The sequence below is a fragment of the Nymphaea colorata genome, chromosome 2, assembly GCF_008831285.2.
Source record: "Nymphaea colorata isolate Beijing-Zhang1983 chromosome 2, ASM883128v2, whole genome shotgun sequence".
Classification (NCBI taxonomy): Eukaryota; Viridiplantae; Streptophyta; class Magnoliopsida; order Nymphaeales; family Nymphaeaceae; genus Nymphaea; species Nymphaea colorata.
The window spans coordinates 19,877,915-19,891,004 of record NC_045139.1 but is presented as its reverse complement, the minus strand read 5'-3'; the positions used below and the strand labels follow the sequence as shown (position 1 = coordinate 19,891,004).

General features: G+C 38.4%; 1 protein-coding gene across 2 annotated transcripts; it reads left to right on the top strand.

Moving 5' to 3' along the window:
• The first annotated feature begins 5,503 nt into the window (after window positions 1-5,503).
• On the top strand, window positions 5,504-11,917 carry LOC116247607 (serine/threonine-protein kinase PBS1-like). 2 transcript variants are annotated; one of them, XM_031619801.2, is made up of 5 exons: window positions 5,504-6,034; window positions 6,485-6,687; window positions 6,883-7,072; window positions 9,484-9,875; window positions 11,180-11,917. In XM_031619801.2, exons 1-5 carry the CDS (start codon window positions 5,851-5,853, stop codon window positions 11,657-11,659), a joined length of 1,449 nt encoding a protein of 482 aa, XP_031475661.1. In that variant the 5' UTR covers window positions 5,504-5,850; the 3' UTR covers window positions 11,660-11,917. The 2 variants fall into 2 exon arrangements, with proteins under 2 accessions (XP_031475661.1, XP_031475660.1); XM_031619800.2 differs by having other exon boundaries at window positions 5,506-6,034; window positions 6,479-6,687.
• Window positions 11,918-13,090: the final 1,173 nt, after the last annotated feature.

Genomic DNA, 13,090 nt, shown 5'->3' with positions numbered 1-13,090 from the left:
GAGTTTTAGTTTTTCAGGGGGGCCAACACCACGTGAATACAGAAAGAAACTTCCAGGTTGGGTCTAAGCACTTCAAACCATATATGAAAAACTATGTAATAATAAGAAAGAACTAGCATTAGGGCTGCACAATAAGCCGAGCCAACTTAGGATCGACTAAAACTCGGCTCGTGCTCGACTTACAAAAATACTCGAAGCGATAAATGAGTTGAGTTCGAACTTCAGGAACTCGAGTCCTTTATACTCGACCTCGACTCGACTCTCAGACCAATACTCTATATAATATTGCCAAAACCAGTTCACCGAATCACGGTTTTAAACTTTTAGGGTAAAAAATTTTTTACGAGTTACACAAGGTAAACTAGTTAATACTTACACAAGTTAATGCCTAAACAAGTTAAATAGGTTAAACGAGTAAGTTTGAACTCGATTTTGTGTAGTCTGATTGAGCTCGAGCTTGCTGTAAAGAGCTCGACTCGAATTCGAGCCAAACTCGAGGTTCAAGTCTTTTGAGTGACTCAAACTGGCCAAGCTCGGCTGGCTAGTGTGCAGCCCTACGTAGCATGGAGGCACTTACTACTACGCGGGTTTTGGGATCCAAAATTTGAGGTCTATTGTTTGAAGCCCTTGTCGCTGTCCAAGAACCATGACCCTGAAGGGCCAACTCTTGCTGCTTGCTGTCATTAGTTGCACTGCGGCACCCCTCCTTAGTGGTGAGAACGTCATGCATTGCTCGGTTCTTCTCTGAACCGCGTGGACTCGAAGGAGCAAAACTGCGTCTCCGGTCCCACGTGTGCTGAACAACTTCCTGCAAACGGTTGCCTCCCTCCCACCCCTTGTATTTACAATTTTGCCCCATATCCATTGGTTGTTTCATCGATCGAGTTTCCCACATTCCACATTAAAATTATGGTATTCAGCATCAGGGGCAACTTAGTCATTAAGCATGCAAGTTGATGTTTGCATTGTAGTGCAGATTTAATAAATCTGGTGCACTTTAGGAGATGTTTGATGGTCTCGAAATATGTGATTCAAGGTGATTTGAGATTAGTTAGGAATCACAAATCCAACAATTTAATATCGAGCTTCCTTCCATCCAACCTCAAACATATAAGGTTTTGGCCATAAATTGAATCTCTCAAATCCACTTTTTCACATGGTAGTGCTTACATTAAAGAAAAAAGAATTTTAAATCATCCTTAGATCTGAACTTACACCGTCGGTTGAAGACCAAACCCCGCCGCGTTCATGGACCAGCTTTTGACCTACCTTTGTGCAACCACAAGGCAGAGCTAGTTGATATATATATATATATATATATATATATATATATATATATATATATATTGTTCCAATTGTGGATTAGAGCTAAAGTAGTAATAATAGTAGATATTTTCTCTTAATGTTGCTCTTGCATTTCTACCTAAGATTGAGATTAGGTCACTACCCACTTGTGTCACACCCAACAGATTGAACTACATAACCTGTTAGCTTACTTTCTTAAAATATTATGTAACCGAGAATCTAAAATTTGGCGAAAGAATATTTTTAATTATTTGCGCTGTTATGCATAAGAATGCTCCTTTCCTTTCGATATGAAAATCTATGAAGAGTGTCTTTCCAGAAAATTTTTCTGACTCCGCTACTGATTTAAACTCACTTTACTTTTTTTTTTTAATTAAAACTAATTATGTCTGCAGGGTGTGTCGGTGGAATGTGCGTTTGAATGCATGGTTGAGGTGATTATTAGGGTTTGGTCCCATAGGGGAGTTGGATCAACGCATGTTCTGACAATTTAAAAGTTGCAGCCTTACGGGCCAAGTGATTGACGGCAAAATTTTGTTAGGTATTGTTCCAGCACTTTAGTCCTCTAGGAATTGTAAAGAGTTCCTGAACTTGGTCGTGCTTCAAATTCATCCAAATTAACATGGGCCCAAGCGTAGCTTGTTTTAGACTCCACAAGTTCTAGTGCTTGCTTTTTGGGAAAGCACAAATTTGAGGAAATTTGGGTTCACTCTTTATAAAAAAGTTGATAGCCAGGTTGTTTAATATCTCTAGCTAACCAACAGAGTATGTGGGATTAGGATGATGACTGCAATTGAATTCTTCGTTTCCTTTTTTTTTTTTTATTTCTTTCTTTCTCAAAGGGATAATTCAAGCCCTAACTCCCTTGAGAGCACTGCTAGTCTCTGTTTATCTAGGACGCTGGGAAATTATGATATTTGGGATTTTCCAAGTTATCGCAATATTATGGATTTTGCACCTATGGTAACTAATTTCGAAGCATGATTGATAGGGATTTCTTGTCGCATGCATTGTAGATCAATGTGAACATTATACATTGTCTTATTTACTTGCTTTATATACAAGAAATCAATGATAAAATACCGCTTTTTTTTCTCACTCTCCAACACCACAAGACATTTTCGCATTTGACTTAGTTTAAAAGGTCGATTGTCCCATATTAACCATGCATCCAAAGCAAGTCGGTTTCCTAAATGTCCATGTTTCTCTAGAATAAAAGCATGTATTCGAATTCTTAGTCAAATGGAAGAAAATTTAAATTCCCAAATTTGTCGTGTACCTCAAAACAGGGGTAGCTTGACAGGCTTCGAAGAATTTCGTTAGATTAGTTGTAATATTTGACCTTTTAACTTCTAATGTTGACACTTTTCCCTTTCTTTATTTTTTTATTTTTCAAAGTACAAAGATCGATCACCTTTATTTAACTTACTTTACATACGTTGCTTCTTTCGGGGTTAATCTTAAGCTGCATCAATATCATCGATGCATGCATCCTTCAACTTAGATATCACACTCTACCTATTAAGACTTAAAAATATTATGAGAATCGAACTAGAACTTGCCATTTTAAAGCCTTTTAATCTGACCAATTACGTTATACAGCCCTCCCCTTACCACCCTACCAGAAATGAGCTCCGTCGCAAGTTGCGTGTTGTCTATATTACCGATTAATTCTAAATAAGAAACCTGAGAGAGACTTTTGTATTGGCTCCTATGCATTGGCCATACAGTTGAGTGACAAAATACAACATACATTTTCTTTATCACCTTATCAAATAAAGGACCATGTCGGTTGATACAGGATTGACACCAGCTAACATTATACGAAGGCTAACTGTTTCGGATCATTCATTAGTCGATAGTGCCGGCATACCGTTTTCTATTAGAGTGGTAGTCTGTAGATGTAGTTCTTGGAGTTATTGTGGATATATGAAAAAAAAAAAAAAGAATTATTTAGCATCAAAGCAGGGTTTTCTTTCTTTTTTCAAACTTGATGCTTTGCAAAGGAACTCAGTTATTTTGTTCATTGATTCAAAAGGTTCACAAGTAGAAGAATGGAAGCTTTGGTAAAATTTCTCAATATGTAGCTTGGAAGGACCTTAGTATATAGTTCATGCCTTAACTTTCACAACAATAAATATTGAGGGGCCGTTTGGATGACACCATCCTCTCTAACTCAGTTTTGCCAAAACTAGGTTTTATGAAAAACAAATTTTTTAATGAGTTTTAAGAAGTTAGTTTTTTTGTTTGGGTGATACATCGAAAACCTGGTTTTTCAAATAACTCATTTATAAAACCAGGTTTTGTTACAACTGAGAAATTATCCAGATTGGATGGCGCCCAAACACTTCACAAACCTGGTTTTGTAGGTAAAACCAAGTTTTGCATACAAAAAACCTGGTTTTGAAGTGTCATCCAAACACCCCCTTAAAAAATCATGCAAAAACTACAAGAGGTTGCAAATTCAGAGAATTCGCCTTAAAATAAAATGAATGCGAGAAAGTAAGATCCAGCGGGCACTGTCTTCTCATGATGATTGAATCAAAGGATTCACATGCAAAATCAGACCCTTTCCTGTGAAATCTTGATGGGTCTCGTCTCTTTCTATGAAGAATGAAAATGGGGTTCTCGTGAACCGACAACCGTTTGTGAGCTGGACGCATGAAAGCGAATGGGCCCCTACTTTGTGAATATCGGAATCGGGTGCGAGCCGTTCCAAATTGCATTTTCAGAAATGAACCTTTGTTTTTTTTTTTTTTTTAACTTAAAAAATAAGTTTTTATCGATGTCTTGCTCGCAAATTAAAACTGATACAGTTGGCTGATTCGGCCGATACGGGAATGCCCCATGCTATTGTCCGATTCAGGACAACACCAATAAGTAGATCGGCTGGATCGAAGGAGGACGTGCTGAGAGCGATCGGATACATGTGGGTGAGTTGGCATCCGGTAGACTATTAGTCTTGACGACATAATTTTTCATCCGCGGTAAAAGTAAAAAAGAAATTCATATTTAAGTATGAGAGTTTTGAGCTACAGAAGTATCAAATTGTATAAATTATTTCTTGTAGTATCTAAGAACTCAATAGTTCCGAGAAAGTTCTGATTTTTTTTTTTTTTAATGATCTAAGAAACGTTTCCTGCACAAGAACATAAACATATTTCATGGATCTTTACGAAATCTACCATATAACTTCAAGGGTATATTAAACTTGATAGAAAGAAGCCAAAACATAAAGTTCCAAGGCAATAATTTCGTTCAGGATTGGATCCAGATTCGAGTCTGGGAGGATCCGTCTTCTGGTCCGACCAACTTATTGTCGTAATTTTTACCGGAAAACAAGAAGGCTCCTATTGGTTGGCCGGTTGATCCAAATCGTTCATCCTACCATAGTTCGACTTCGACTTCGGGTCGACCCCTAGTCAGTCTCGTGATGCATAAACATTTCTGTAGCAAAAGAGTAAGTGGTGTTTTTATTACATTATTAGAACGACAGGAAAGACAGCGACCTGTCGATTTTTTTGTGATTTTTGTTCGAAGTAAATAGATTCCTTGAATTGTTTATAATGCTACTGAGAAAATGTACATTTTCTGTACATAAAAATTAATAAAAATATATTGTCCTGCTTTAAAATCGGTCTTTATATATATAAAAAAAAAGGAAACTGCAGGAAATTATTGGTGAATCAAAACATAAGAAAATATGGAAAAGTAATATCAATAGTATGGAAAAACAAAAGGCTTGATTTTGAAAAATCATATGACTAACACCACAAGAAGCGGATATTTTTGCAGGTTCTTTTTATAAACAAAAGGCTCGTTAATCTCGATATTGGAAATCGAAGATCTAAAAATAAAATCGAGTGATTTTCATAAAAATGTGACTGCTTTATTATTTTTTTTCACTGTAGAAGAAGTTCCAGTTCGTTTTATTCTTTAGTGCGGCGGGCGTCGAAAATCTTGTTCGGACTTTTGGAGAAGAAAAGGACAGAAGATTACTCAAAATTTTCAGAAACCAAAAATAGAAAACAAAATAAACCGATATTTTGAAGACTCAAGCGATTGACATTTTTGTTTTGCCGCTGGAAAATTAGTTGGTCGCTTTCACTATTAAGCTAAACCCCGACGCCAAACCTGACAAATCGACCCACTGTATCGAACTCTAGAAGGAGATCTAGTAACGGATATCAAGGAAAAAAAAGCAATCCTCCGAACTGCCCCGCTCATCCTCCTGAGCGACTTCCTTGTTAGGAAGAGAGAGAGAGGAGAGGGGAGAAAGAGGGGGCACAAGAACAGGCCATCTTGATACAGGTCACTCAACTCGACCGGTTGACTTCCTTCTTTCAAAAGAGAGAGAGAGGGAGTAAATATTTCTCTTAAATTCAGAGGGAGTGAACAGTGGTGGTGAGGAGGAAGATGCTTTGACATGTTTGCTTTGATTTGGTTGTGATGTGCCTTCACTCCGCGCGGAGTATTTAATTGGTGATGCGTCGATTTGAAGGCAAGGTTGAGTCTCCGGCGGACTTGCAGGCGATGGGAGGATAGATGGTGCAGTCGTCCCATTCGTGGCTATCAGGATTGCTACATTCTGCATTGGGAGAAGACGGTCGCATGATGGGCTGTTTCCCTTGCTTTGACTCCCAGGAGGATTTTCATGTTAAGAACGTCGAGGAGGTCAAGAAGGAGGGACCTCCATCCGTGTCGGCTTATGCTTCGAGGATTTCTGCAGGTGGGTGCTGTTCTTTGCGCCGGAAAAAAAATGTGCTTGGTATCTCTTGGTTTCGGGATTTCAGAGGAGAATTTCGTGCTTTTAGGTGGCACTTCGTTTTCGTTGGTCGGATCATTATCGATTGGAGTTGGTGTCTTTGGTTGATTTCACGTTTCCTGAACGATTCTTTTTTCCTTTTTGTTGAATTTTGTTTGTGGCTTGATCGTAAAGGATTTTGGTAGTTTTGTGGGATCGAATTATAAGGAGACTTTGTTTTTAAAGATACGAGGTGTTCACACTGAATTCTTCTTCTTCTTCTTCTTCTTCTTCATTTTTTTTTTTTTGGTTTTCTCGGAAGGTTTGGTTTTGATGGTGTCACGTGGGAAGCGAGTAATGATATTGAAACTCGTTTCTTCATGAGCGTGAAATTGTGTTGCTTACTTTGTTTTTGTTTGTCAATCGAAGGAACAGAGAAGTTATACCCGAGGCCACTCTCTGCCCCGACGAGGGGAATTCCAGGTCCCAACGAACGGCCTGAAGTGAATAAAATTGCAGCGACGACGTTCACATTTCGCGAGCTCGCTGGGGTGACGAATAACTTCAGACAGGATTGTCTTCTGGGGGAAGGTGGATTTGGACGGGTTTATAAAGGTCGACTCGAAAGTACAGGGCAGGTAGCGGTCGAACATAATTGGCAATTTTATGACGTGTTCTTGATGAATTTAACCTTTCATTGTTGATTTTAGATATGGTGGTGCTTTAGATCTGATGGAAAAGTGGTCATATATGGTGGTGCTTTAGATCTGATGGAAAAGTGGTCATTATTCTAACGCTATTTTGTGTTTATTTTGGCTTGTCTGTGATATCAGATTGTTGCTGTAAAACAACTGGACAGAAATGGACTACAGGGGAACAGGGAATTCCTAGTGGAGGTTCTCATGCTTAGCCTTTTACATCATCCTAATCTTGTGAATTTGATCGGATATTGTGCCGAGGGGGACCAACGCCTTCTTGTGTATGAATTCATGCCGTTGGGGTCCTTGGAAGATCATTTGCATGGTATGACTGTAACTATGTTTATAAGCCTTTATCAATGCATTGGTTTGGTACTTCATTGTTTGGATTTGGCTTCTCATAACAATTAGGTTTTTAATTTTGTTTGTTAATATTCCCACATGTGATGGAAAGGAAATGGTTGCATAACTGAGGAGCTTTGTTTGTTTTCCGTGCTCGTCCATAAGGCTTTTTTTATACTGGAAGCTCTTTTTGGACTTCTTTTTGGGTTGACGAAGCCTCAAGGGTGATGAGATTTCTAACTTCTATCCTGTAATAGATGGTCCTTTTTGTCTTAATGATATTACTTATAATAAGGTTCATGTCTTGTCTGCCCCTTGTATCTTAACAAAAGTGTCATTTCTGTATTTAGCATCTAAAACCTTTTGAGTTAGACTTGCCAACTCAAAAGCTTTCTTTCATGAATTGAGGTCTGGTGGTGGCCGCTGTTCTCACATGTATCTGGAAGTTTTTCTATCCGACTATTTATAGTATCTAGGGAAAAGGTGGTAGGTTTTTATCATTTTCAGCAGTTCAGTTACACATGAAGTTTTCATCATATGCTCTGTGATCATGCATAAGAAATGCAATGAATGTTGGTTTCTGCAGTTGACGGTGTCAAGTTGCAGGATTATATGGATACACCTAATTTTGGTTATTAATTCTGAGAAGGTGTCTGTATACATGGTGTGCTTCTGGATACAATGGATTTGTTGTTTTTCTTTTCCTCTGTCCATGGAGCCCACAAATTTCCTGGAATATGGTTAGACTGGAACATGGATCACTTTGGACTAGAAAATCACATTCTTCCTTTGCTTCCTCCCTTTCTTTCTTTGGTACATTAAGTTGCATTGGTCCTATAAACTGCATATTTGGACTTTCATTGCAATTTCAGTATAATTAACTTTTTTTGTAATTCTGCCGTCTTGGGTTATTTATGTAGTGTACTGGGTGTTGCACTTTCAGATTGTTGCCTCATTTACTAATGCTATTATCAAAGGTCAAGGAACATAGTAGTAGAATCCCAGAGTATATATATGCTACAAAGGAACACAGATTGAAATACCTAATCACATACAGTTGCAATCCATTATAAAGCTATCTTGAAACATGGGAATCTCGATTTCCCATCCTGGCTTCCAAATTCCGACCAGTAGGAATCACGGTTTCCATGAGAAGAGAAATCCCAATTCCTATGCAAGTGCAGAAATCCTGAATCAAATATTTCAAATCTCCATTCGCTTAGGACCTCCCAAGATTTACTATCCTGATTCCCAAATTTGAAAATCTCAGTTTCCTTACTTATCTTGCTTCATATGCCTAGGGATCATGGTTTTTTCCAAGCATCTGTGCTCTTTTAGAAATTCTGGTTCTTATGCTGATGTAGAATTTTCTTCCTGTAGGGTTTCTTAGAGTATCCTGATTGCTTCTTGATTCCTGAATCCTCTAAATTATAGAATGGGCACCACAATTCCATTACCATACCTGAAAGGCTGAAACTGTCGAAGAAGATCTATTGAGATGCATTTTTTGGAATCATGAATACATGGATTTTGCTTTTCACTTGTGAAACGTCGCCTTTTTGACATAAAATGTTCTCTCTTTATTGTGCCAAACTGCAAAGAATGGCTCATCTTTAATCTCTTATCATGTAATCAGACTTGATAAAAGATGAGATCTAATGGAGAGTGCTGACAGTTCTTAAGTTTTGTTGCATCTGTGAAATGGAAATAACAATGCAAATGTTCTTTGTGGTAATAGGTATGCATATTGAGCTAGCCTTAATGAAGTTCACTCCTAATTGCAGTTTTTACTTCCCATGAAAATATTGCTGAAATTCATGTGGTTCACACTTCTGTGGTGATATCGAAGAAGAAAACATGTTAGGCAGAATGAATGTATCTTCTGATGATGCTGGTTGAAGTCAGCATTGGCTCCTCTCTGTCTATCATGCAGTTCATGAAACTTACAGCCAAACCATGAGAAATGGTGAAAAAGTAGGACTTTCTTTATACATTTTACTTGCATGAAGCTATTGTAACCATGTCTACATTGCTGATTCTGTGTATCACACATGAAGGCCTTTGTGTTTGAAGTGCATTTGTTTGATAATTGATAACATTATTTCTTGGTTGAGGTTTTATAATTATGGCTTATGCTCTCTGTACAGCAAATATCTCCACAATTGTACTGATGATTGCAAATATTTTTCTTATCTCATTGTTTTGGTTCATGATCTAGTTTACTAAATACTTTCTGCTATGTCAATTTAGCTGTAGGTAAGTAAATCTTGAAGCATTAAAATATTTTTTGCTATTGTCATCTGGTTCTTGCTGGATTTTAGCAGTATTCAAAATTTCAAGCAGCCGATGGTTGTCTTTTATTCACAAACGACTTGTTTTCTTGTTCTAATGTAGACCTCCCTCCTGACAAAGAACCACTGGACTGGAACACAAGAATGAAAATTGCTGCTGGTGCAGCCAAAGGATTGGAGTACCTGCATGACAAAGCAAATCCTCCTGTCATATATAGAGACTTTAAATCATCCAACATACTACTGGGTGAAGGTTTCCACCCAAAGCTCTCTGATTTTGGTCTTGCAAAACTTGGTCCAACTGGGGACAAGTCTCATGTCTCCACTAGGGTGATGGGAACATATGGTTACTGTGCTCCTGAATATGCCATGACTGGACAGCTTACAGTCAAATCTGATGTCTACAGTTTTGGTGTGGTTTTTCTGGAGCTCATTACAGGAAGAAAGGCAATTGATTCTACAAGACCGCAACCTGAACAGAACCTTGTTCAGTGGGTAATGACTTCACCTGGTGTCCTTTCTTATTATATCTTTTCTTGATCATAACTATGACATTTACTTTCTCTTTGATACTTATTGAAATGCCTCTCATTGCTGGTTTGCCTCATGCACAATGATTATATGAACAATTGTAAGTAAGTAGAAAACCTGAAAATATGCTAAGATAGTCACCATGAAGGTTTTGTTTTTCTATTGTTATTAGTCTTTCGTCTATAAGGAACCAACACTGAGTCAACTTCCTTTCTCAACACTGTGATGTTTTGGCAGTTTTGATGGCACCTGTCATTTGTTCTAGTTCTGCTTGCATTGCACCATGATACAAGCCCTTGTCAGAATTTGGTTGAAGGATTTCCTATTAAACATGCTATTCTAAGTCACATGGGTATGGGTGCAGATACAGTGATGTATGCACAGGTACATCAATTTTAGAAAATGTGGGTACAGGAATATGACAATATATATATAATGTACAAAATCCAACAAAAATTCATGGATTTTGTTAAAAAGGAAAGGGTTTAATGCGCCTTGGATCATGTCTGATCCAGATCCAATGCAAAACCTACCATGATGTGTCCCATACCTGTGTTACCGTGTCGACATGGTGTGGGTACCAATCTGCCCTAACGATATTACTTAACTGCTATTAGAAAATGCCTATTCACTTTTGCGCTGCATCTTCATTAACTGCAGTCGCCGCGTGCACTTCTTAGTTGGAACTGACATATTACTGAGTGTTGTTTCAGTTTGCATTATCCTATATTAAGGGAGGTTTACTTGTTAATGTGGTCTATTAGTTCATATATAGTTGTTAGAACTTCACGCTTCCTGTTCTTTTGTGAATTTGTTCTTGTTCTCATTAATCAGCTGAATACAAGCATAATCACTGGAAGTAACTTTTTGCTGTTTAGTTGCTTATGTACCTATTCTGCAATAAAATTAAGTATAGAATATCTGGGATAGTCTAATGATTGAACTATGGAAATCCTAACTCTTCTTTTTGGTAACTTCATTCTGTGTTCCACTCTTAGACATCTGCATATGCAAATATGCGTATTACTTTTGTTGGTGTTCCTATATTTTAAAACCAATTCTCTAGTTCATTCTTTTTGAACTCAAGATAGCAACTACCTTTTCCAATTTTTGATAATAATTCCTGTTTGACTTTAGCATATGGTCTCAAGCTCGAGGAATTGTTGAAAAAATATATCTTCGTTACATCTTATGTGAAAGTAGTTGCAAATGTCTCCATTTTTTCTCAATTTTGATAGCTATTTGTGTACTACATTTTGCCTTTACAGGCTCGCCCACTTTTTGGTGACCGTAAGAAGTTTCCAAAAATGGCTGATCCACTATTACAGGGCCAGTTTCCAATGCGAGGCTTGTATCAAGCACTTGCAGTGGCTGCAATGTGTCTTCAAGAACAGGCAGCCACACGCCCAATGATTGGAGATGTAGTGACGGCTCTGTCCTTTTTGGCAAATCAAAATTATGATCCCAATGCAGCTCAAGGCATCAGAGCAGTCAAGGAGGACAGAAAGAGCCGAAGGGTTGGTGCTGATGAGGACAAAGGAGGACAGACTATGTACAAGGAAGAAGGTGGAGGCTCGGCTATTACATGGGACTTGAACGAATCAGATAAAGATTATTCCCCCAAGGATGCCATAAACCACAACAGGGATTTGGATAGAGAGAGAGCAGTTGCTGAGGCTAAAATATGGGGAGAAAATTGGAGGGACAAGAAGAAAACGGATGCATATGTAAATACAACAAATGTATAAAAGAGAATGGTTAATGATCCAGCGGGTCCATCCCTCGAACAATTTTCTTAGGTAGATCATTGCCATGGGAACTCAAGTTTTACGAATCTGGCCAGTGGGTTCAGACGTAATGCACGCATTTTTTCAGGTCCTTCTGAAGGGAATTGTGGTTTCTCTATGTTGCATTTAGTTTCTTTTCCTTGCCTTTTTCCCTTCTTGCAGGGAAGAAGTCTAAAACAGTTATAGAATGTAAAGATATATACACAAGTTGTACCGTAATTATAGGTGTCAGCGCAATATCTCCCGACGTCTCGTTGAGTTTAAAAAAAAAAATAAAAATTGTGACTACAAGCATTCTTTCTAACCGCATCCTTGAAAATAGTTCTAATCTGTTCTGTTTTCTTCTGATTCTGAATCAACTCTGCTGGAGGATACGTCTCCGACCGCTTTATTGATAAGAATATGAGATACAAAAATTGCTAAGCAAAGGAAAAACTCACACCGGCTTCAACTATCAGGCCTTTACAAAGAAGAGAGCATATCAGTAATGTTAAGACTGGGATTGATTAGGAGGAAGGAAATTCTACCACATACTGCCCACAGATTACACAATCTGGGATGACAAACGGCACGCTCTTCCAAAATTCTACGCAGCCAACCAATCCAAAAAGACGTTCATGTCAGTTTTTGTCAATGGAAGGAGGACATACGACTTCGTCTAACATCTCAAAACCAGGTTTAGAATCATCGCCCTGAATCAATATATGTGTGCAGAAAACTCCTCATGACTGCCATGCTTAGTAGCAAAGACCGCCACCAACCTCCCCCTTTTTGCCCAATCCTCGGCCATTCATCCATTGTGAAGCCAAAATCCGATTAACATGCTTGTAGGCGTATGGTGCCTACCTATTTGTGTTTCTTATACGGCAGAAATTGGTTACAAGTTAACCAACAAATGCACTTACTAGGTGTTTCATCTTTGATGCAAAACCTGGTCAGCATCAGAAGTGCTTGTAGTTTGATGTCTGGCGTTCAATCGTCTGCTTGTAGTCAAACGACTGGAACCTACTTGAAATGGCACCGATGGCCATCTTGGCTTTATACGTGTTCCTGCCTCGGCATCCCTTGTGTTCATGTATGTCTGCCTGGCAAACATGACAAGGCTTGCTTTTTAAAGGTCTCATTTACGTACTAATAAGAAGCTACCAACATAGCCATTCAAACACTAACTCTAACCTGCTAAAGCTGCACCTATTTCTACATGCTTGGCAAGTTAAAAATGGCCAAAACAGTTAGTGAATGTACAATGTTCAGTGGCCATCCTAAACCACTTCTAATTGTGTCGATGGATGAGGGTGAAGTGTGAACCACCCGACCCTCAGATTGTGCTTTAGATCAATCGCTCTTTCCTCGGGAAGTCTGACGGTCAGAATTAGGGACAATGGAGTAACA

Excerpts from the sequence above, each read along its gene's own strand:
- LOC116247607 (XM_031619800.2), top strand. The coding sequence starts at position 5,851 with ATGGTGCAGTCGTCCCATTCGTGGCTATCAGGATTGCTACATTCTGCA. Across the intron at positions 6,035-6,478 it reads TGCTTCGAGGATTTCTGCAG|GAACAGAGAAGTTATACCCG; the intron begins GTGGGTGCTGTT and ends TGTCAATCGAAG. Across the intron at positions 6,688-6,882 it reads GACTCGAAAGTACAGGGCAG|ATTGTTGCTGTAAAACAACT; the intron begins GTAGCGGTCGAA and ends CTGTGATATCAG.